The 24999-nt window shown below is 42.4% G+C and overlaps 2 protein-coding genes and 1 long non-coding RNA gene across 3 annotated transcripts; 1 reads left to right on the forward strand and 2 right to left on the reverse strand.

Moving 5' to 3' along the window:
• The first annotated feature begins 1210 nt into the window (after nucleotides 1-1210).
• Nucleotides 1211-10614, forward strand: LOC147141325 (vesicle-associated membrane protein-associated protein A-like). The gene is made up of 6 exons (XM_086043795.1): nucleotides 1211-1409; nucleotides 6913-7065; nucleotides 7553-7656; nucleotides 7981-8061; nucleotides 8841-9077; nucleotides 9680-10614. The coding sequence occupies exons 1-6, from the start codon at nucleotides 1352-1354 to the stop codon at nucleotides 9812-9814; spliced, it is 768 nt and encodes a 255-aa protein (XP_085899921.1). The 5' UTR covers nucleotides 1211-1351; the 3' UTR covers nucleotides 9815-10614.
• Nucleotides 10615-11878: 1264 nt separating this feature from the next.
• On the reverse strand, nucleotides 11879-13461 carry LOC147141326 (uncharacterized). The gene is made up of 3 exons (XR_015088494.1): nucleotides 13344-13461; nucleotides 12771-12927; nucleotides 11879-12256 (listed from the first exon to the last, which is right to left on the reverse strand). It is a non-coding gene; the product is annotated as an uncharacterized LOC147141326 (long non-coding RNA).
• A 246-nt stretch (nucleotides 13462-13707) lies between these two features.
• Nucleotides 13708-23736, reverse strand: LOC147141327 (protein APCDD1). Its single transcript, XM_086043968.1, has 5 exons — nucleotides 23425-23736; nucleotides 19201-19378; nucleotides 18604-19129; nucleotides 16135-16456; nucleotides 13708-15472 (listed from the first exon to the last, which is right to left on the reverse strand). Exons 1-5 carry the CDS (start codon nucleotides 23462-23464, stop codon nucleotides 15030-15032), a joined length of 1509 nt encoding a protein of 502 aa, XP_085900094.1. The 5' UTR covers nucleotides 23465-23736; the 3' UTR covers nucleotides 13708-15029.
• Between the last annotated feature and the right edge of the window lie 1263 nt (nucleotides 23737-24999).

Raw genomic sequence — 24999 nt, forward strand, 5'->3', positions numbered from 1 at the left:
GGTTACCATGACACATTCTTTACCACGGTCCAAACTGTGACCGTCAGCCTTTGGTGGAGGTCCACGCTCTGCATTCCTGTTGTGTTTCTGGGATATTCAGCCTGTGAGAGATGCAACTGTGGTGGAAAGCATCAAATTCAGGGGTGCCTTTGACCCCGTCACATGGTGAGAACCTGGAACGCGTCGCCATCCCATCACGCCTCCATGCTGGAAAAGGCCACCATTGGGCTGTTGACCACATGATTAGAAACAAAAGTCCCAATGATAAACATTGTTTGATGAGTGAAGTCTAAATCTAAATGAGCAGTATTATTTGTTTTAGATGAGCCAATACAATTTTGCCAGAATTGTGATATGATTTGAAAAAATCTAATTGAAATATTTTTATTTGATTATAACTTTTTTTTTTACTTCAGATGCTTTTTAGAGAATACTTTAATTGCATTTTATTCTATTTCTTTAAAAAATGTATGAAGTAGATTTGTTTGTAAGAGTGTAATGGAACTGCATACATGTTTATTCTGTTTTGTTTTTAAGTAGGAAATGCTTATTTAGAGTAGAATTTGTTTTTAAAATGGTGATTTTGTGTAAATGTTTGTGAAATGTGCGTAAAGTTATAATTAAACATTTAATAAACATTTATCCACGTTTCTTGGGGATAAATTGTTTTAAAGTTATTGTATAGTTAACACTAGTTTTAAAGGACACTTTTAGGAGCTGCTTTATTTTAGAGTCTAGTCTAAAATAAAGCGGCTCATAAAAGTGTCATTATAGTGTAAATTTTAGACAATAATGAAGTCACATTTAAGCAAATTTGTGAATGGTTGCAGTCAATCAACGGTAATGATATAGGTGAATTAATTCTTTCAGTACCAGACATTTTTAGACCCTCTTTTGCCCTATTGTTTGAAAAAAAAAAGAAAAAAGATATATATGTATGTATAAATAAGTTCCTGGCATTGAATGGCTGAACTGCGAAAAGACATATAAATACTGTATGTCTTTGGGATTGAATGAGTTTCAAAGAAGGCTCTGGTTGTGTAGACAATTTTAACTGAATCTCATTTTATTCCTCCTCGGATTTAACTCGGTTACTGCGCCTTAACTACATCAGCTGGGGCCGCATACGTACGTAAGCACGCACATACGTACGTACGTGCGCACGCACCGGCAGCGGTTGCCGTGCGTGCGCGTTCGGGTACTAGTAGTCAGCCACGAGCTCGCGCACGTCGGCGTTGTGCACAGTGGACAGAGAGAGCGAGAGAGGGGGAGAGATAGAAGCCGAGCAGAGCTTTGCACTAGTCAGTAGTGACTCGTTCCCACACACGCGTCCCCCTCCTCTTTAGCTAAAATGTCAAAGTTGGACCAGGTCCTCGTTCTCGAGCCACCTTCCGACCTCAAATTTAAAGGTAAGGTGTTCCGCAATGTGCCTGTTGCGTGACAAACTCTGGTCCGCGACGGCGTGTTGCCGAGGCTCCAAATGTCTTTTTTTTTTTTAATTATGATTATTTTTTTACACTCACTTCAGTCGTAGGCTACGTGCTAGCGAACGTTCAGCGCCATTTTAAGTTAGCCGCGGACCGGACGGGCCGCCGCTGCCTCCTCGCGCTCCGGTGACGCGGGGAAGCCGGGCCTCGAGGCCACGCTGGCGACCAAAAGCTGCCGGAGATATGCCGTGGGTGGCTGACGTCGCTGGGAGCGAACGTGTTAGCAATATTAGCACCGCCAAACACCTTTCCTTAAGGTTTGAATGGCTTTCTAAATGGAATTACTTAATGTGTGTAATGGGAATTGTACACTTTGTCATGGCAAGCTATTGCAGTGACTGACAGTTGGGGGGGGGGGAAAAAAACAAACTTGGCTAATTATCTTTATGCAACCCACTTTGGTGAAGTAGTGCAAAGCCACCCAAGGGTTGGATGGTGTGGGGAAAAAAAACATCAGGGTGCAAGGCAATGCTGTGTTAGCTTCACCTGACTAGCCTTCACTGATGTGCCATTTAATCGTTGGCTAGGCAGGCTAGCCCAAGTGTTGGCTTGTCTTAAACACCCCTTTTTCAAACCCCTTCTCATGACCTCCTCTTGAAACAATTGTTGATTCCAGCTGTTGCTTTGTATGTTGATGGATGTACTGTATACTAGTGACGAGCTTGCAGGGAATGTTGTCACACTATACACTGAGTGTATTCGGGTGTTTAATTTTGTAGAGTCCTAACATGGGTTAAGTAAAATGTCAGAAAAAATGAAAGCTATGTTTAGTCATTGTGGTGCAATGGTGTTTTACAAATTTGCAAATCGCCATTCATTTGCAAATATTTCTTAAGAACACGACAAACCATGGGCTGGAAAAACGCATCTATTTGCGCCAAACCGTGTAAAGTGGTAACTCGTTTTACGGAGTTTATTCGTTTCGTGACCACGCTCATAACTCAAAACACTTGTATCTTAAATCACCGCTCACCATTGGATTGAACATTAATGTGTTTAGCAACGTGATGTGCCCAAAAATGACAGTCTGTCAAAATGTGCAGTCTGGTTGGCCCTTTCGAAAAGGGTTAATTAATCCTGTATCTGACTGACTAGCGAGGGTTCACCCGAATGTTGATTTTTTTTTTTTTTTTTTTTTTTTTTTTGCCAGGGTTCGATCAAGGTCGCAAAAACGTTGGCCAGATGTGCGGCAACGGTTTAAACGATTGCAAACAGCTTTTCTTGTCGCCGTGAAATTTTGAACCGCACAATGCACCAAGAATTTCGAAAATCAGAAAAAGGGGGTTTTGGTGAAGTGGAGATTTCTGTGTCGGAAAAGGTAGTCTTTTGGGGTAATGTTTTTGTGTAAAGTTGATATCGCCGATAGAAAGTCGAGTGTCACTTGCCCTGCAAACTTAAATAGCACAAATGGATCGTTATGTGTGGGCAGTAGAATAATACTCTTAATACTACTAATACTTTTTACTTACTAATAACACTGTAATTCTAATACTTTAATAATAATGTATTAGTTGTAATAGTGGCTACAGGATTAGTAGCTGCACTTAATGATAATGTAAAACTTGAATAATCAATTGCTTTTTTTTCATGAATTAATTTGTTATGGGGGACTTTAGAGGCGTTTGAATTGCTCACTCTGTTTTTATTTTTTCTTAATTGTATTTTTTAAAGAAAATTTCACAAAGGTGGCGGCCACTTGTCACATTGCTAATATTTATTTATAAAAATAAAATATATGTAAATCTAAAGCCTAAACATTGGCTATTGTTATCTTTGGTGGTTCTGTGGTCGCATCTTGTGTTAAAAAAGACATTATTGTGATATATGTTGAAAGTTCTCACTCTGTCATGTCGCATATACCGAACAACGCAATTAAATAGAATGTAAAGAAGAGTCAAATAGTTTTGGAATCATCATTTCATACAGTCATTTTGCGACTGAGCGCGTTAACACCAGGGCACAGTGTAATGCAGATATACGGAGATGCTAAGATATGCACAATTGCTTAATAAGCTGCAGTAATTGTCGATTATCGCAGAGGATAAAGAATATGTGCACATTGTTGTATGCTCTGATGACATGCTACTGCTTTTGTTCAAATACAAGTTGGTTAAAGGTTTTTAATTGCACAACATTGAGGCTATTGGGGGATATTGAAAAACTCTTAAGCGAGGTCGAAGCATCGCTGTTTTTGCGGGTTCTTTTTGTAGCACCTTAATTTGCCAATGTTAAAATCGGACCTCTGTAAATCCGCCGAAAGTTGTGCTGGTTAAATCGAAGACTACCTTGAATCCGATAAAAGTTGACTACCGCAAATCCACCAAAGTATTTCCCGCTGAGTTAAAACGAGCATGTATGAGTCCAAAACATGACTGATTTTTTTTTTTTTTTTTGGAGGGGGAGTGGGGGGGGGGCGTGGCCACTTAAATGTGGCTCAAGTTGAACCTCCCAAAAATGTTTGGTGTCCCCAAATTGAACCTTCAATTAATACTTCATGATCAGCAGTCTGCCATACGGCGTTCAGGTCCTCCGGTCAGACTTAATGAATAAACCCAATAGACGTAATTAATCGAAACATCGGCTTACGTGATCAAACCCTGATTGAATTAATGAAGCGAACACGGTGTATGTTTTCACGATTGAGAAACGCTTAAATGCCGCATCTCGACGTACTGATGAATAAATAACGCACTTTCTTATAATGTTGAAGGAACATGTCCTCCCACATCTGGGGTTCTTTTAGTTAGATAGAAGGGGGCAGCCCTCTTTCTTTTTCTTTTTTTTTTTTTTTTTTTTCTTTTCCCCGTGCTATTTTTAGACCACGACCAGGCCTGGGGGACCCAAACTTGGCTGGCATGCAACAAGATGAGCCAAGGTGTCAGCTCCTGGTTAGGTAATAGAGAGGAACAGTGTGGGTGTACCGTGTGTGTATTTATGTTGGAGTCATTTCCAAGTTGCCTTGAGTTGTGCTGGCGGTGTATTTTTTTTTTTTTTCCAAATGTATTTTTTGTAAAGAATCGATCAGGGTTCTGCTTTAACGGTGGCCCGCTTCCACTGCGTGACTTTGTCGGGCTACCCAAAGTTCACTTAGCCCGACCTGGCCAGTAGAAATTTCATAAATGAATGCAATGCGATCAACAAGTTGTTTCTTTTTTTTCTTATTTTGGAATATTTAATATTCAATAGTTTGAGTTTTACACTTCTTGAATTGATCAATTATCGTTAAACTGTTCACAGCGCTGCGCCCATTTTTATTTGCGCTTCAGGTTAAATTCTTCCATAAGGAACGGCTTGGACAAGATATAAAGCCCAGAAAATATCAAATGTTAAATATTCAATTCGATTTCTTACGAAAAAAAAATCTCTACACATAATTTTCTTAAATGCATATTTTAGATATTTATTTAATATTAATACAAACTATTTTCTTTTCTTTTTTTTTTTAAATTTTCTTACATACAGCATAAAAATGCTAATTATGAAACGATTGAAGTGTCAGATCTAGTTGGCCTATCACCGTCTTTGTCGATGCCATTGATTAATTGAATAGCGTGAGAACAAAAGTATTTCATTAAAGCATATTGCGAAATCGTTTACCAGTGGTTATTGTTTGTTATTGTTCATTAAACAGAAGCTAATAGGCAACAATTAAGCAATATCACACGAGAGCGAGTGACGTTTGCCAACCTTTTTGAAGCTGACCGGTACTTCTTGGTGACCGATTTAATGTGAAGGGCTAAGAGTTTGACATGCACATGCGTGGCTGCGTCAAGTTCAATTACATGTCAATTACAAGCTATTCATACTACAGCTCCAAATAATTTAAGTAATAGATTAAACAGACTTTTTTTTTTTTTTTTACTATCAATTGATGATTGCGTTATTGGTTTGGTCCGTAACCTGTCAGAAAATGGGCAAAAATGTTGACCGTTGTTTTTGTGAAGTACAATCAGATGTTTGCAAAGATGGGAAATGGTGTCTTGTTTTACATGCGGTGTTAGAAGGAGGACATTGGGAGGGTTCTTATTCGTCTTAATGCTTGTTCTTGTGCCAACAGGCGAGCACAAGACATCTAAAAAGCATCATGCGCTTTCAAAATTTGAAACGGAACAAATACGGAACGTCTAGACATGCTTGGAACCATTCATTATAAAAACAACGTTTTGACATTTTTGGTGCTAATCGGTTTAGCTATTTTAGTTCTTTTTTTAATGAAAAAAAAAATAATTTTTTTTTTTTTTTTTTTTTTTGGGAAACTAGTAGTTGTTAGCGTGTGCTTAATGGGGAGCGTGTGATTTTGTATCAGTGGCAATGGTCATCACGCATTCATTCACAAGCCTTCCGGGAGTATTCCGCCGCATTCATTGTCCTCAGCAGACAGCGTCGGTATTGACGGAGCCGTACAGGTTTGCAGGAATGTCCCGGTGACGCACCTACGCAACAACACTGCCGTGCTTGTGTTCTGCAAGCGGGTCACGCCTGCCGTCTTATCTTTCTTAGCAGCGGGCGTGAATGTAGCCTTTTGTCAACACTCGCCAAGCTTAACGCGCAGCCTTTAATACCTCGCCACCTGCCGCGCGCAAACGCCGAACTTCACCTTTTCCTAGCGAGAGGCGCTAACGTTCCCGTCAAACCTGACTCGACCAACTCAAATGCGAATCAAAGACGGAAGAAAAAAAAAAAAAAAAAAAGCAAAAAAAAAAAAAAGCATAAACGCATATGCGGGACATTAGCGTCAGCTATGCTTTTGGATGCTAGGAACAGCCGCGCTAGCCGGACGTTAGAATCGGCTACACGATCGGAGCAGAGCGCGGAAATGAAGACTCATTTGTTGAAAGTCTATGCCTGGATGCGGTTACGTATCGATGCGAGGATCAATACTTGGTCTTGGTCATCTTGTGACCGAGCTCGCTTCCCATTAGGGTTCTAACTCCGTCAGCTGCATTTAGCCTTAATGAGTCTTGACATGGTGAAAAACAGCTAGGGCTATGTAAGCTAAACTCAATCAGCGCAGTTTGCCTTGGAGTCGGGAAAACGAGGCCGTCTCGTGACGCTGGCTTATGCTTCCAACTTTTCCAATTCTTACATTGCATTATGATACTGGCCAATACAAAGTACGGCACTTGGCAGCTGGGGAGGGCGCCGTGCGCAAGTTGTTTTTTTTTTTAGATGATTTGTCAATTTATTCCGGGAAACTTGTTATCAAGTAACCCCAAAACTTGGGCATCAAATGTCTGCGCCATTAACATGTGCAAATATGGGTTTTAAGTGTATTAATTTGTCAACAGTTCTTTCCGGTAGACTTTTTTTCTCCCCCTACCTATACCCCCGCAGCTGTATTTCAAATGCAATTATTTGCCCGTGAAACTGCACGTATCAGTCTGCGGTTGTAACTCCACCGTCTGCCAATTCTGTCCCCCGTCAGGTCCTTTCACAGATGTCGTCACCACCAACCTCAAGTTGAAGAACCCCTCGGAGAGAAGAGTGTGTTTCAAAGTCAAGACGACGGCGCCGCGCCGGTATTGCGTACGGCCCAACAGCGGCGTCATCGAGGCAGGAGCCGCCGTCAACATCTCCGGTCAGTCAAGCTTGCGCCTTTCCGCCAAGTGTGGCACAGGACGTACATTTTGTCCAACTAGAAACACGCTAATAGGCTTTTCCTGAATTTTTTTTTTTTAAAACTTATTTTGACAAGACAAAAGCGGTTCATACACTGTATGTGGTGCCTGACTACATCAACAAACAAATACGCGCCACAGTGTGAATAATTTCAGCCACCAATCTATATGTGCTCATCAGGACCAAGCACTAATAATAATAATAATTTTTTTTAAAAATGCAGCTCTGCTTACCTTTCTGATTGAAAGGTAATGCCTATCCGATTATGTCAGTGTGGGGGCAAAATATTTACTTGGGACGGCAGGCACTCTCAAGACCCAGGTAGTTGCTCGTGAGCCATTAAAAAGTCACTTTTCCATGATATGTATGTCCGCGTGAATATGATCCTCCCCGTAGATGCGTTCACCCTAACGGTGTTGACTCTGTGCTTTGCTGCCCCTCCTCAGTTATGCTACAGCCCTTTGACTATGACCCCAATGAGAAGAGCAAACACAAATTCATGGTGCAGACAATCTTCGCCCCGCCCAACGTCTCTGACATGGACTCTTTGGTGAGGAACAAGCGTGTGTGTGTGTGTGTGTGTGTGTGTGTGTGTGACGGTTGAACTGCGCCCTTTCCGCCACCAGAGGGCGGCAATATACCAGTACTGTATTACTAGACTGGACTCCTGTGATCGTATTATTGTGTTTCTAGGGCCATGTTCCATGTGGCGTAATTGTGCGCTCTTTTTGTGATCGTGCCGAAATATTTCATCTTTTGTAGAAGTGCACGTTACCATGGTAGGATAGGCTGAGGTGCCGTCACATGACCGCAGCGGCGAGCGGTTGGTGACAATGAATAAAACTGCCCGCTTTGCTCTCGTTCTCTCCGCCAGTGGAAAGACGCGAAACCTGATGACCTCATGGATTCCAAGTTAAGATGCGTCTTTGAGTTGCCGTCTGAAAACGATAAGATGGTAAGAAAGAGGCGCTGATGCTATTTCATTAAATATTTCTGGGGGGCGGCTGAGGCTTTTTAAGTCATTCGGTGCTGTTGCTTTCCAAGGTGGAAATATTCTCTTAAAAAGTTAAATAGAACTGAACTGTATTTATGCAGTGATTCTTTGCCATACCACTAAAGGGAGTCTGTGTGACCATTTTTAATTTTGTTGTCTTATAGTTATTTTTACACTCGTTACAGTTGTGAAATTGTTAAAACCCTGCCTGTTCTGTTAATCATTTATATAGTGCCGTTTAGGATTAGTTATGAATATAAAAACAATGCTGTTGTACAATATCTTATAATAAAGGTTTAAGGTGGTGACTGTTGATTTGAAAATATTTCCAATTGGGGATGGAAATTTTGTTTTCAAATTTAGAGCAACTTGTACATCAACCAAAAAATGGATTGTTTTCCACTTTGGAGATTACATTGTACACTTAATAATAATCCACTAATATTGCATCAATAAACATTAAAATATTTCCTGTTTGGTTTAATGCTAAAGTGTAGCTAATACGGGTTCATGTTAATAAATGAGAAAATCGTGGGAACATTTTCAGAAGTTCAAATCAAAATGTAAACTGCTTAAATTCACAAGGCAGTGAATTTTTTTTTTTCCAAATTATCTATTTGAAGTTTTTTTTTTTTTTTAAAGAGATGGCCTCTTCTACAGTATTTGATGTAAAACTCACCTCAACCTTGTAGTCGTACCACTACTAGGTGTCTACTGAGGGTTTCCCTCCCCGCTTTCAGAATGACGTGGACGTGAGTAAATCTGCCCCGGTGTTGAACTCTGCCAAGGCTGAGCCGCCCTCAGCCACAACAGCAGCAGCAGCAGCAGCAGCAGCCGCAGCAGCACCCGCCGCCACCGTCATGGCCGCCGCCTCCGCCTCGTCATTGGACGACAGCGAGATGAAGAAGTTGCTGGAGAAGTGCAAGCGGTTGCAGTCCGAGATGAGCAAAGTGGCTGAGGAGAACCGGCACTTAAAGGTGAGACGCGTCCACTGTTCCATCGCATTGACATTGGGGGGGTGGGCGGGCGCCGAGTTTATTAATTTTAGTTTTTTTTTTTGTTTCATTTGGGAGGTCGGGGAGGCAGAAATGAGATTGCTGGCAATGTTGCCAGCTTGGCGACTTTCTGTCCTACCTAGCGGCTATTTTTGATTCACAATTCACAACTTTAATTCCCACTCAGAAACAGGTCACATGGGCATAATCATTTTCACATTGTTTTACGTATGACAAAGCATTTAAAGATCTTCGAACAGTCAAGATGTATCACTTCAGCATACTACTGTGACACAATTACTACTTTAATAGGCTTTGGCGCCCTCTTGTGGCACCTTAGGACATTACAGAAAGAGACCAAAAATACGCAGATATTCTCACAAAAGATTTTCTGCAAATAGCTGAGAAGAAAAAAAAATCAACAAATAGGAGAATTTGTAGCAAACCGCGACTAGCTGGGGGCTCTGTGTAATGTCATTGTTGTCAGAAAATTGTTGTCAGATTTTTGTCCCAAAAAGAAATGAGATTTCGTCTTCCCGCCCAAGCCCAAATTGACGTCGGTACGCTTTATTTGTCTCCGCCAGGACGACGGCGCGCGAATGAGGAAGCTGGCGCGCTCGGATCACGTGACCGCCAACTCGGCCGCTTCCCTGCCCTCCCTCCTGGTGGTCATCGCGGCCATCTTCATTGGCTTCTTCCTAGGGAAGTTCATCTTGTAGACTCGTGAGTCAGCGGCGGCGTCTCCGCCCCTCCTTCCCTCGAACCAAGTGTTTGTGTTGACGTCTGCCATATCACCGCTCGTGTGGGCCAACACGCGTGTACGACAAAGGCGCTGCCTTTTTTTTTTTTTTCTTTTTTAACTTTCACACACGGTTAAGTGCGCGCACATGTCCAGAAAGCAAAGGTGAAGACAAAGCGATTGTTTTCTTTTGTTTTTTTTTCTTTCCTTTAAAGGCTTCCGGTCATGTGACAGGAAGTTATGCCAGTCCACATGGAAGTGAATCATAACCACCTCGCCCTCTCTTCTTCTGTTGTTTTTAATCGGTGTGGACTCAGTTGTTTTAATGAAATTCTTTTTAAAGAAAGACGAAGAACTTCCATCACCTTCACTGGATCACTTCTTTCTCTCTTCTACTTCTTGGAATGTTCACGTCCAGTTGGGGATTAAGGTGCCTCCTCCTCCTCCTCCTCCTTGTACATTTGTCTATTCTTTACCCACCAATGCAGATTTTATATTATTATTATTAATTATTATTATACAAATCTTCTATTCCCATCTGAGGCAAACATTGACTGAAATGGGTCGCCATTCTTAAATCCTGTCCCATGATATTAAGCATTGAAAATAAAATGGAGGAAAAAAAAAAAAAGGTGCTTTTCATGAGTATTTCATTTTAAGGTTCAATATCACATAGTGACATGATATATTTCAATGGAACAAAATGTCTTTACGTAATAACGGGATAAACTCGTTACAACGTGAAATGTATCATATTAAAATGTGATCACATTGCTTGAACTTTTTTTTTTTTTTTTTTTTCCTGGTGAGGCTCAGATTCAGAGAGCAGGTCAGCCACGATTGGTCGTTGTGAGCAGTTGTGATGTCATTTTCAGTCAACACAGGACAAAATGGCCGCCCCCAGAGATGGCTAAAAACCAGTGCATTTCGCTGCTTAATTTATAATCTTATTGTATTCATTTAGTATTCATTTATAATCCACAAAAGCAAAATTAATCAGAATGCCGCGTTTCAACTAGTGGGCCTGCTGGGAACATATTCTTGAAAGAAATATGTTTGGGTTATTCAAGTAAAACTACCCGTACTCTTTTGACATAATGGTCCTAACAGTAAGATGTTTGCAGCGCAATGCAGGTGGCCTCACACACGCTGTGATGTAGGAGAGCATCAGGCAGCTCACTACATCCTGACGGATCCAATTAGTGAAATCACCAGTGATGTACACAAATTGATTTAAACCAATCAGATGTTAATTCCAACACTTGCTTGACGCCACACAATTTGAATTCCAGCGCTAGCTTCAAAACGCCACTAGGTGACAGCATCGTTCTCTAGGTTTGAGGTTTCTTTTTTTCTGACAATGATCTTCGGAAAAGAAGAGTTCAGCTCTGAGGAAAGCTGCAGTGGCAGCTGAAACTGCAAGCTAAGAGAGTTTTCTCTTCACTACAGTAGGATCATTGTCGGGAAAAAAAGAAACCTCAAACCTACTTAACTAATAAGAAGACAAGATGAACATCATTGCATCAGCATCGTTCTCTATAAAAAATAAAATTAAAAAAAAGACCATGTATAGTAAGGCGTTTTTTGGTGAAAAAAAAAACGACCATGTATATAGCAAGGCGATTTTTGTGAAGAAAAAAAACGACCATGTATTGTATGGTGTTTTTTTGGGAAAAAACAAAACAAAAAACGAGCATGTATAGTAAGGCGTTTTTTGTTGTTGTTTTTTTTTTAGAAATAAAACAACCGTGTATAGTAAGGCGTTTTTGGTGAAAAAAAAAAAAAACAAAACAAAAAAAACTCGACCATATAGTAAGGCGTTTTTTTGTGAAAAATAGCGATGGTAAATGGTAAAGCGTTTTTTTTTTTTTTGGTGAAAAAAACCCCCCAACCATGTATAGTAAGGCGTTTGAAAAAATAAATAAATGAATAACGACCATGTATAGTAACGTGTTTTTTGGGAAAAAACGAACATGTATAGTAAGGTGTTTAAAAAAAACAAAAACAAAACAAAAACAACAAAAAAAAAAACGACCATGTATAGTAAGTCTGTGTTACTATTTCTTTATTTCTTCAACAGAGAGGCAGATAGTGGTGGCGAGGCTGCTGCAACATCACTTTCCCCTATGCCCTGACCATACAGGAAATGACATACGTACATGCGTACAGACAGACAGAATACAATACAATTTTATTTATATAGCGGATTTCACAACAGCTACAGCTGGAACAAAGCACTTAACATACAACAACAAAATAGCCATAATGGGTCTAAGACTTAGACCAAGGATAGTTTGAGACCTGGTGATGATACTCTGACCTGGTGATGATGGGCTGTGCTGTATTGTGCATTCCCTCTCCCTCAGACTAGTCCCAGGAAGGGAGCTGCCACCTTTGTCTTCTGTGTCCTCCCTCAATGGAACTACATTGTATAAAAACAAAAATATTAGTGTAAGCAAAATAAACATACAACCACCATTAAAAAGACAACACACATCAGCAACCAACACTTCAAAATAAAAAACAAAATAAGGGTTACTACACGGTTAAAATTTCCAGACCCTAATTCCCAGACTTCTCAGTATTAAAGAGAGAAATCTTTTTGTGATATTTGAGTAATAACATGTGTATCATGTGAATAGATTATGCAAATCATTTGTTATAATCATTCTGAATTTGTATGTATTGAATATTGTATTTAGTATCTCACTAAATTATTTCCAGGAGATTTTAGATAGGTGGTGTATTCAAAAGAATTCATCCAAATATCTTAAGATATCCCAGATAGCTATTAAGATAAATATCTTTCCATTTTCCATACTACTATAGACCTGGAAATATAGAAAATCAAGTTCAATACTTTCCATCCTAGCGTAGGAACCCTGTAACTTCAAATGACTACTGAAGTGAGCATGTGACTGCTTCGACGCTCTGACCTGTGTGTATCAGATTCTCTCTCCTCCTGACTCGTCCCAGGATGGGAGCTGCTAGCAGACCTGAATTCTGCCTGCCTGCCTCATCTTTTCCTGCCTTGGTTCCCTTTAAAAAGAGGTAATAAATCTTCTCCCCCTGCCTTTTCATTTTCAACTGACCCTATGAAAACATAAGACAGTCTTGATAACCACACAATGTTATTAAATACCCTAGTTGAAGTCTAAAAAGTCCGGGCAAATAAACCACCGTAGACGAAAGTTTAATATTCAGACTTTTAAGCTAGTTGACAGCAGGCTAACTACCGTGTTCACGTTACGTTTCATTCAAGACAAGAGAGCATGAAACAGCTAGCTGGCTAATTTTCCAGTTTCATACCTCTTGAATCATTGGAGAAACATGTATATAAATAGCAACCCAAATGAATTAAATGTAGACGTTAATATTGAGCGGCTGTTGGAAGCTAGACGCCATGAGATACAACGTTAACGTTTGCTTTCTGCTTGTAGCAACAACCCAAAAAATCTACAAAAGGTATTTTAAACAGTGACTCATTGGGACACCAGCGTAAAACTTACTTTACGACGAGGATTTCACAGTCCACGAAGTGCATCCTTCGTCTCCTCCTTTTTCGTTACTTTGTTGATCTTCTGTCTCCACGATCACCGACTCAAATCAGATTCAAATCTTCCTCCGTTTCAGTGGCGATTCTTCTCCTCCTAATGAACGTGGATTGCAACGCTTTGTGGTACATAGCGCCAACTACTGTACAGGAGAGACTTAGCAGTCGGTGCCGCGATATGTCAATCAGCCAGTGCTTGCCAACACCAGCACTCGATATCACTCATACACACACAAAAAGAAAATAGCCAAAGAAAATGCAAAACAGACTTCATCCTTTAGATAAAGCAGTCGCATAATTTACTCAGTTTGGACTTTTGAAGTTTCGTGTGACTTTTGAGGTGTCTTGTGTTGATGTTTGCCGCCACCTGCTGGACATAATGTTACCAACGCGCTGCTTCACGTCTACTGCTTTTTTTTTTTTAAACGTAAGGCCAGATACAAAATGCGTTTGTTGCAGTTTTGCACCTCTCCAAACAAGGATGTCCAACACCAGACTCTCCCCATATATCCTCATTATCCACTTTTAGGTCCTTGGTGCTGTAGCTAAGTGGTTAAGATTGTCACCTGCCAACATTGGGACAACGTTCAAGACCATCCCAGACACGGCTGTGGTGTCCTTGGACAAGACCGATACCCTGAACTGCTGGAAGTCAGTTAATTTTTTTTTTTTTTTTACAATACAGTATAGGGCAAGCGGTTTGTGAAATAGATGAATGTTCTTTGCGGCCCCACAAGTCTAAACACGGTCTCCTGATTAATCATTTGTGTAATATGAATTAAGCAGGCGGCCATTTTGCCACTCGCTGTCGACTGAAAATGACATCACAGTGCCGAAGGATTCTGTTACATGACCAAACCCAGAAAACAGGCGATGCATGATTGGTCGTTAACCCGAAAAAGGACATGAAAATTTCAATTCTTGGATAATTGTTGGATGAGTCCATTCATCAAAAACACAACATCTCATTACAGTATTTTCATTACCCTGCTGTCTTGATAACAAACATGTTACAGTAAGTGCAAAGTGTAGTCAAGCTCTTATGACTGAACATAAAATGTGACTTTTCGGTTTCTTTACAATACAAAAAAAAAAAAAAAAAAAAAGAAGGGATCTCTATGGAGAGTGAAACCAAGGGTGGGCAACATCCGGCACATGAGCAATATACGGACCCATTAGAGCAGTGGCACGTAACCACTGGCGGGCTGCAGTTGATTTGGTCCCGGGCCGCGTAGGCATTGGTATGGTGGACGATTGTTTTTCTGTTTTGTAGCAGAGTATCGGGGGAAAATATTCCCAATCAGGAATGTATGTAAGCACACGCCTGTGAGTAGAGTATATAGCCCCTGATAGGAAAATGGCTCCCCGCCCCTTATCTAAACAAATATTCTGGATGTAGATATCATATATACATCGGAGTCCGTCTTTTGATCTTTCCACCTAAAGTGCAGTTTTTTTGTCGGGACAAGTCTTTGGCTCCTGGCTCTTTTTTTTCCCTCCTTCAGCCAAGCAACGCACATCCACTCGGAGGCCATTTTGTGGCCCTTGGGGCACAATCTACACTGTTGTACCACTTTGGGGTCCAGTAATGATCCCCGCTTAAGGCGATTTTTGTTGCTTTTCCCAAGTCTACATTGTGGGCCTAAAGCGACAATGCTTTCACAGTGATCGCTACGAGCACCGCCGCGACGCTGGCCCGGCGTCGCCGCCCGCCGCCGTTGCCGAGCCGCACGGGTGTGTCGTCCCCTCCCGGGTCGCGTCCCGCCATCTGGCTGCTGGCTGAACAGCGCACCAGGGGCAGCTGGTAGGACGTGGCCCGCTTGTCCGGGTGGTCCGGGCTGGAGCCGTCGCTGGGCCGCTGGCCGTTGAAGAGCAGGTAGCGTCCGTTGGCGTCGCGCTCCATGCGGAAGAGCTCGTACTCGGTGTGCGGCAGGCGGATCCCCAGGGCCACGCAGCCGTTGGTGGCGGTCACGTCCTGCTCCACGCCCAGCTGCCACGACCGCTCGGCGCCGCACTCGTTGCCGCTGAACACGTTGAGCAGCGAGGTGGTGGCGAAGTCCATGGGTGTCACTCTCATGTGGTTCACTGTGGGAGGGGGGGATACGGTGAGATAACCTAAGAGCTACCATCTTCCAAGACTAGAAGATACATTTACCTACTATTCTACCACATTTGGAGAGAAATACCGATTGATTTCAGAGCTTAACGGCAAGTCAACCCAAAAAATGTTCTTTACAATATGTTCTATGCAGTCTCACTAGTCGAAACCTGATAATCGGATTCATTTTGTGTTTCGTGGAATACTAACCAAGCAGAAAAATCCACCTGTTTTTATCCATCTCAAGGGGGCGGCCATTTTGTCACTTGCTGTCAACTGAAAATGACATCACAGTTGCTCAGGGCTCAGGTAATGACCAATCATGGCTCAGCTTCAGAAATGAATCAAAATGGATAAAAACGGGTGGATTTTTCTTCTTATCTATATTCCACAAACACAATTGTAATCAGAATGCCGTGTTTAGACTAATGGGGACACATAGGTAAAAAAAATAAAATTGTGTTTTGGGGTTGATAGTTGGTCAAACTGACAAAATAATGACTGATCTGGATAGGCACTTGCCAAGACTGCTAATTTAAAGTATGACTCAATGTGATTTGTGGCAAATATATTTTCAACCTTTTTTTCCCTGAAGTCCAAAAATCTACATGGGGTTGTAATTTGCGAGTTTTTCGGTTATTGTGCCCACCTTTGAAGACAAAGTCGGTGCCGCCCATGACATGCGTGGAGTGCAGGCCGCGCGAGTAGCGTCCGCGGGCGTAGATGGTGAAGGTGGGGTGCTTGCACACGGGGTCGGAGAAGTGGTAGTAGTAGCCCTCCCACGTGTGGTTGTTGTCGTGGAAGAGGAAGTGGCGGGTGAGGAAGAGCACCTCTGGGCGCACTTCACAGCGCTGGCTCGCCCACTGGCCGTACAGGCCCACCGCCAGGTCGGCGCGCGGCGGCAGGATGGGCGGGTGGAACTCGTCCGAGCGGTAGATGATGCGGCAGGCGATGCAGCCGTGCGCGTGGTTCTGGGATGACAACAACGCGTCAAAACGGGGAATTGCACAAATGTTGCGTTTTGCAGTTACAGGCCAATAACAATAGTCATTCATCTTAAACGAAAATGATATCAAATCAAAACATTTAGAATTGGTTTTAGCTTAAATTATACAGAGAAAGAGCTATATATAAGCAAACGGTGCAGCAACACATGTAGATGGACAATATGTTATCCCCCCCATGGTGGGATTTAGTGAAATCCGCCATATAGGAATACCCTATTTTTAATACTCTAGACATGTTTTTAGGTTTTTTAAAATACTTTTAAAATAGTACAAACACATGCAAACACTTAATATTTGGCGAGAGAGCAAGAGCAATGGATAAGACCAAATATATAACAGTGTACACGTGCGCGTTTACAGTAAACAAATCCCTTTTTTTTTTTTCAAAACTAACAAACGTAACTGGCAATACACATCAATAATCATGAGCAAAGATGTACATTATAAACTCAACCGTCAACCTTCACCTTCTGTAGGCAGAAAAAAGCATTCAACCTTCGAGAATCTTCAGCAAAAACGACACTGATCTTGAAATGGGCCTACTTCCTGTTTTCGCGCATCTTTCAAATTTGCCACCATCTAGTGGCCAACATTGAGATTACACCCAAAATAAACTGAAGGCAGAACAAAATTGAGTTGTAAAACTGTACAAAAATAAAATCCGCAAAATGGGGTTCTCCGGGAGGCTGGAACGGATGAATGGATTTATTTTCATTCGAACGGGGAGAGATGATGCATTTTTTTGAGTTACAAGCACGGTCACAGGACAAACTCAACTCGTATCTCAAAGCAGCACTCCATTCATTCGGTGATGGGAGGGCTTGAACGCCCAATTTCGCCCGACTGCGTACGTTACGGATGGAAGATGGAGTAACTGCACCACGTGGAGTGTGTGTATTTTGTCAGATGTTGAATAAGCATTGAAAGGGGGGGGGGGGGGGAATGGATGGTTCCCTCAGGAGGCGGAAAACAAGTTTTGTTGCTCTTGAAAGCAAGGAACAATGTTCACAAATATTGCTACAATTCAAACAACCGGAAAATATTTCACATTTGTCCAAGAGAACAAAGTAACCATTTCAGCATCGCTTTGCGGCGAACATGTTTTTTTTTTGTTTTTTTTACGAGCGAGCAAATAAAGTGGCAGCGAGACCACAGTGGATCACATTTTGGCAGGGCTCGGCCTCTGGGGGGATTCCCGCCATATTTGAGGGGGGAGACAACATTGTCCACTGCGCTTCTCATGTGTGCCGAGCCTTCATGAAGTCTGCGGAACCGTGCTTGGCTATGCGGATGGTTTACGAGAAGACGTCACAGAAATAATCGAAACGGGAAGAAAAATGTGAAGTCATCGTCAAATTAAGGAAACAAATCATGAGCAAAGTCTCACATCAAGTTGTCAAAAAACATCAAACGCAAGTCTGGAAAGAATTCACATGGCAACATCAACAGCAAAACCACCCCAAAAATGAATTAAATATGATAAATTAAAGTCTTGAAAAAAAAAAAGAAAACAACCTTAAAGTGGAAGTCAACCCAAACAGGTTTTTTTTGAGAATATGTTCCATGCAGGCCTACTAGTTGAAACAGGGCAATGTGATTAATATGAAATATGAGTTAAGGTGGAAGTCAACGCAAACATATTTTTTTCAAGAATATTTTCTATGCAAGCCCACAAGTTGAAACAGGGCATTCTGATAAATATTGAGTTTGTGGAATCAGTGATAATCCTCTCGTTTTTAGCCATCTCTGGGGGCGGCCATTTTGTCACTTCTGTCGACCGAAAATGACATCACAACTGCTCACAACGGCCAATCACGGCTCAGATTCAGAAAAAAGGTCAGCCGTGATTGGTCGTTGTGAGCAGTTGCGATGTCATTTTCGGGCGACAGAAGACAAAATGGCCACCCCCAGAGATGGCTAAAAGCGAGTGCATTTTGCTGCTTAACTCATATTCCACAAACGCAAAATGAATCAGAATGCCGTGTTTCAACTAGTGGGCCTGCTGGGAACATATTCTTAAAAAAATATGTTTGGCTTGACTTCAGATTTAAAACAAAAGTCATTGAAGAGCACGAGAGCCAAAGTATGCCAGAACCGTGACCAGAACTGACCTTGGCGTTCTGCAGGGGCATCTGGTAGCTGGAGGGCTTGTAGTAGAGCCTCTGCGCGGGGTCCGTGTGGACGTCCCCGAGGAAGAGCTCCTCCACCAGGTGGTCCGGGTTGTGGTGCGAGTACTGCTTCTCCACCCGCAGCAGCTGCAGCTCGTGCATGGCGAAGTTGAGCTCCCTGGAGCAGTTGTAGCCGCCCTCCTCGCTCCACAGCTCGTAGGGGACGTCGGGCTCCCAGGGTCCCCTCACGGCTCCCCTGCAGCTCCGGTTCAGCCTCTGGCTCAGCTCCTCGGCCACTCCGGCTCCGTGGCACGTGATCTGGACCCGGTGGAGGTGGTACTCGGCCTCGGTGCCACCCCGGATGATCCAGGAGGCCTGGCGCAGGCGCAGGCGTCCCCGTACCAGTAGGGTGTAGGTGGGCCTGGTGCAGTGGTTGTCCTCATAGTAGAACTGATGGGCCAGGAAGGTGTTGTTGGCGTGGAAGCGGTAGGAGCGCGTCAGGAACTCCGGACCGGGTCTCACCTCACAGCTGAAAGGGAGCAAACGTTCGGCGGCGAGCGACAAACCGGGAGGGCCACGGGAGAGCCGAGGGAGACTGACCTGGTGGACACCCAGTGACCCTCCACGTTTGGGGGCATCTGCACGGTGATGCGGGCCCCGTCGTGAAGGTGCTTCAACATGTGGCGGCACATGTGGGAGTCTTTCACCGAGCGGCCGTAGGTTTTCTCCAAGGAGAGGTGCCCCGATCGCTCCTCCGCGGAAAAACATGCCGACAAACCTGCACGACCAACAAAAAAATAACGCAATGTGTGGTAGGTTTTGCAGTAGGAAATGAAGGTCATTTCCACCGAAAAATTTCAGATATTTGGAACGGAATACTGGAACTTTTCTTGGAATGCCAACTTCCGAGTCATGGAGGTCTGGCTGGGGGTGAAACACCTTTCCCGGGACCTTGCCACGGGCTTGGACTTGCACTTATGTTTACCTACCTGACTTTTTGGGACAGAGGGTTGGATTTGAATATTGGAACGGACCCCCATGGTATTCAGGGGGTCTCGGTGATCATTTCTACAGTTCACCTCTAACTGGTGGTCCTGGATCGGTTGAGGTTAGGGCAAGAATCGGAACCTATGGTTAGGGTTTCCCCTAATTAGGGTTCTGGCTTGTTTTAGGGGACTTAGGGGCTAGGTTATGGTTAGTTTTAGGGACACAGGGTGAGGTTAGGATTAGTTTCAGGTCCACGGTTGAAGGTTTAAGGTTTGAGGGACTTAGGGGGTAGGCTAGGACTAATTTGCAGATTTGGGAGTTCGGGTACTTTTACGGTTAGGAATAGGTTAGGGTTAGGACGGGGTCGGGGGTTGATAATTTTTATGAATAAGGAAGAAGGGACGAGGCTGGAAGGGTACCCAGGTCGAGGACGGGGGACGGACCAGCAAAAAAAGGTCAAGTGCCCTGCTCTGGTGGTTAGTACTAGTTAGGGTTAGGTTCGGATTAATTTAAGATGGAGCGTTTAGGCGATTTAGGCATTATGGTTAGGTTTAGTTTTAGGGTTATAGTTTAGGGGGCTAGAGGGAAGTTAAGAGTTAGTTTTAGGGTTGAGGGTAATGGGCTAGTTGTAGGTTTTGGGGGTCATTTGAGTGTCCAAGTTTCCAAAATGAAAATAACAAAAAGTTGACAGCAGCAGCGAGGAATCAAGGACATTTTGAAACATTTCTGAGAAACCTTAAAAGTTCTCCCATGAGGTTTACATTCTCTCCAAGCAAGAATCTATGAAGCAGCTCTCAAATGGACAAATGGAAAGAAATAAAGATGATGTATGAGCTCTGCGCCACTCAAGTGAACTGGAATCAAAGGTTCTGGAGGCTTTTTTTTCTCTCCCTTTTTTATCGAGTGTAACCAAACTAAAAGTGATTTGAGGCTTGTCAGGCCACTTTTTGGGGAACAAGCTTACTCCAAAAGCTTTTTAAATTGGACAATCAAACCTTTTGGGAGACTTCCTTGTTGCGGCGTATGTTCCCAGCCTTATATGCTAGGTGGCTACATGTTAGCATTTCTTATGTCAGGGTATAGAATCACAGAAAGTAAAATAAAAGTCACGTCAAGCTTTAAATGATCCGTAGACTTCCCGATTACCACCCTTATGCTTACAGTAGTGTGATGCTCGTTGGCTACTGTCAGCATTTTAACGTCAGGTTTTAGGTTCTATCTAGCAAGGCACCTACGGAAATTTTGTTTGTTGTCGTGTACACGTCACATCCTCCCACCCTAATGTTGTGACACATGCTTGCATTACTCCTGCCAGCTTTTAGGATCCTGGAAGGCTTTTACGTCAACTTGGAAGGCACCTCCAAAACCCATGCTAGCCCTCGCTAAATAAGGCGATCTAGATCGATTTATTTATTTATTTTTTCTTCTGTCCCGTCACGCTCCCAGGCTGACTCTTGGGTCACGACGCCAGATATCCATGTTACCAATAACAAGGACAAAGGAGCGTCAAGGGCCCCCACAACGTTTACCATGGCGTTCGATGTTCACATGGTTAAGAAAAGCCTCATTAAATCGGAGGAAATGATTAAAAGTGGGTGGCTTTCATTTTTCAGAGGTCAGGAGAGTCACTGGCGTCCCAGCAAAGACGGTAATAGTTCGACTCGGCTCTGAGCTCGCTAAATGTGAAAAAAATCAAAGCGCCCACAAGACTCCCACAGTTCAGAAAGCACACGCAACATTGCCAGCTGGCTCCAAACCGCGTCAGCGCGGACCCCGACAAGCACAAACGCTGCAACCCAGACAAAGACTGAACAATTCCCTCTTGTATACCTTCAAAACATCCAAATATGTGATTGGTTTCATATGGAAAAATACTATAATGGAATCCAGAACGTCTGTGTATGACAGTGCTAGCAAGGCTAATGCTAACAATTGCAGACTGGTTTGGGAAAAAGTAAAGGGATGATTTGAAAATGATGAATTATGACTTATTCTCTTGTAGCTGTTATGAAATGCTGAAGCTGTATGGTATGGTATCGTACTTTGATAAAAATTAATGAATTAAGTTTATTTTGCTCAGAAATTAGACTTCTTTCCTTGTAAAGTTACACATTCCCTCCCTAAACATTTTCTTAAATAACTTTTTCTTGGAAAAAAATAACTTTACCCTACAAAATGTGAAAAAAAACCAAACAAAAAAAAAAAGAATTCCCCATACAACCTTTCTTCCCATAAAATTCGGACTTTTATCAAATTATCACTTTATTCTCTTAGACTTTTTCCCCTTTGAGAATATGTGAGCATTATTCTCGTAAAAGTAAGACTCGTTTCCCCGTAAAAAAAAAACAACCAAAAAACAGTTCTGCCATCAAATTAGCACATCAAAAAGAAGAGCCACACCGTTAAGAATCCATTTATTTTGATGTTCTACGCTAATAAAAGTCATGCTATTTTCAGAGCATTGGAGCAAGTTGATCAGTTTGTTTTGTACACAGTTTCCATTATGCGAAGTCCTTGAAGGCATCACGGCACTGATCATCAAAGCAGCAGAATTGGCCTGCCTGCTTTGTCTCATCAAAGTGTGTTAATAACAGTGATTGACGGCGAGTCGGAAAACGAAAAGCGATTATTTCACATGCGCTTCCTCACATTGTCGACTCGTCCCATTGGCCGCTCGCCCGTCATCAAGTCAAGTACGAGCAGAAGACGTTCACTGCTTCAAGTCTCTCCCCCACTACAAAGTCTTCTTTTATCTTGAAGTGGAAAAGTCCCACAATGCCCGGCTGCTCACGTTCAGACAGCCCCCGGGCACTTTTTTTTTTTTTTTTTTTTTTTTATTGACTTCAAACATCCCACATCAGTAGCAATCCAACCAAACCGCCCCCCCCCCCCCCCCCACACACACAAACCACCGCACCTACCCACCAGCCCTCAAATAAATTGACTTTTGTGAGGCCTGCATGCCAACAGGTGCTTGCTTCTTTCAAAGCACATATCTCATGCGCCTGCCTTACAGCAAATCAAATCATTATTACCTCCACTATCAGTTTATGTTTGTAGAAGGCACATCGACACAGACTTAAGAAGGTAGAACATAAATATCAGTACGCAACACTTCATGTCAAGTCAACGTTTTTGTCAAGAACAATGGGCACAACAGCAGCTCTGTCACCAACAGTAATAGTGCCATTCCTCTAAATCTCTGCAAGTCATTCCGTGATTTCAAATGAGCGCTTCTACAACATTGCTAGGAAATCACAATGTCCCATCACTGGTTTGCAACTCTAAGAACAGGTCCCGCTCGTTGCTAATTAGCACCAGGTTGCTGACCCCTGATCAAAGATGATAAGTTGTTGTGTTAGGATGACAATTGTTCTCTTGGATAAAAAAAACAAAAAACTTTTACACACTTTAATAGACACTTTCTTGAAATATGACTCCCTCTGCACCCCAAAAAACAATTCCTTAAAAAACAAACAAACAAAAAAAAATATTGATTCATTTGTAAAAAAAAAATAAAAAGAAAAAATGTTCCAAATTGGCCCTGGGTCGAGGTCCATTCGTAGTTAATTGTGCATGTAAAACAATGTATAAAATATGAGTAAATAATGAATACAGCTATTGACCATTGATTGAAATGCTTTATTTAACAGACATTATAATTAATAGCGCTGCTACCATTTTTTTCGTATTAAATCATTTCATTTAATCATAAGCCTGTCGAGGTGCAATTATCCATCTATCTATCGCGTCATAATGTGGGTGCGGGCGTACTTTACATTGTGGCGCGCGCATATACACACGCACGTGTCTACATAACGTATAGTTGTGCTTTACCTAAGCAGGAGGAAATGATGAGAAGTAAAGCCGGGTCCATTGCGGGTCCAGAAGCTTCAACTTGTCACCAACTTGATGATCTACTTCCTTCTTTTAAACAAGCTCCGTCTTTGCTTGCTGCTTTTTCAGGTGGAGATTTAAAAAAAAAAAAAAAAGCGGCGAAATGATTCTCACAAGACGGTTTCGAGAACGAACAAGATGGTGGTGCTGGATGACAACATGGATGTTCCTTTTGGAGAGAAAAAAAGTTTGCGAGAGGAGAGTCGACCTGCCGAGCTGAGCGAACTCATGACTGTTGGATTGTGAGTGAGCGAGTTGGGCTGCAGTTCTCGTGCGTGGGCGTGGAAAGACGTGCTTGTGGGTGTTTTCCTCCACGTGAAAATGGGAACTTTCATGCAAACTGCCAACAACAACAACAACCCATGAGGGTGAAATCCTTTTTTTTTTTCCTCCTTTCTGATATTGAAGAGATTAAGAATATGTATTGGGGTACTTCGGCTCGTGATTCTGGCATGCGCTACATGCTGCCTTTCATGCAACGCGCGCGGGTTCATTTTCCGGCCAGTCAGAGCAGAAGTAAAACGGGGTGAGGTCACTCACACTTCTTGACAGCTGCATCCCACTATCCGCGTGTTGTGAATTGAGGAGCTTTGAGAGTGTCTGTGTCAAAAATCCAGATGAAGGTGGGCACGGCGTGATCAAGTTTTTTGGCTGCTGGGATTGACCAGAAGGAAAATACTGTCAGGTCACATTTGTGACAGAATAAATGAACACAATCGATTATAAATTCAGACCCTACTCTGAAACCCTAAGTCTGTTTTGAAACCCCAAATCCTACTTTGAAACCCTAACCGTACGTTGAAACCCTAACGCTACTTTGATACCCTAACCCTACTTTGAAACCCTAATTGTACGTTGAAACTCTAACCCTACTTTGAAACCCTACTCGTACATTGAAACCCTAACCCTACTTTGCAACCCTAATCGTATGTTTAAACACTAACCCCACTTTGGTACCCTAATCGAATGTTGAAACCCTAACCCTACTTTGCAAACATAATCGTAAATTGAAACCCTAATCCTAAATTGAAACCCTAACCCTACTTTGAAACCCTAATCGTACGTTGAAACCCTAACGCTACTTTGATACCCTAACCCTACTTTGAAACCCTAATTGTACGTTGAAACCCTAACCCTACTTTGAAACCCTACTCGTACATTGAAACCCTAACCCTACTTTGCAACCCTAATCGTATGTTTAAACACTAACCCCACTTTGGAACCCTAATCGAATGTTGAAACCCTAACCCTACTTTGCAAACATAATCGTAAGTTGAAACCCTAACCCTACTTTGAAACCCTAACCCTACTTTGAAACCCTAACCCTACTTTGAAACCCTAACCCTACTTTCAAACCCTAATTGTACGTTGAAACCCTAACCCTACTTTGAAACCCTAGCCCTACTTTGAAACCCCAACCCTACTTTGAAATTACAAATTGCATAATTACAACTTTTGTCTTGATTTGAAAATTATATATTTTTTACTGTTATAAAACTGCTCTTTAGCTGCATT

This window comes from Filicampus tigris, chromosome 10 (assembly GCF_054856515.1).
Source record: "Filicampus tigris isolate MCC_2025a chromosome 10, RoL_Ftig_1.0, whole genome shotgun sequence".
NCBI classification, from domain to species: domain Eukaryota; kingdom Metazoa; phylum Chordata; class Actinopteri; order Syngnathiformes; family Syngnathidae; genus Filicampus; species Filicampus tigris.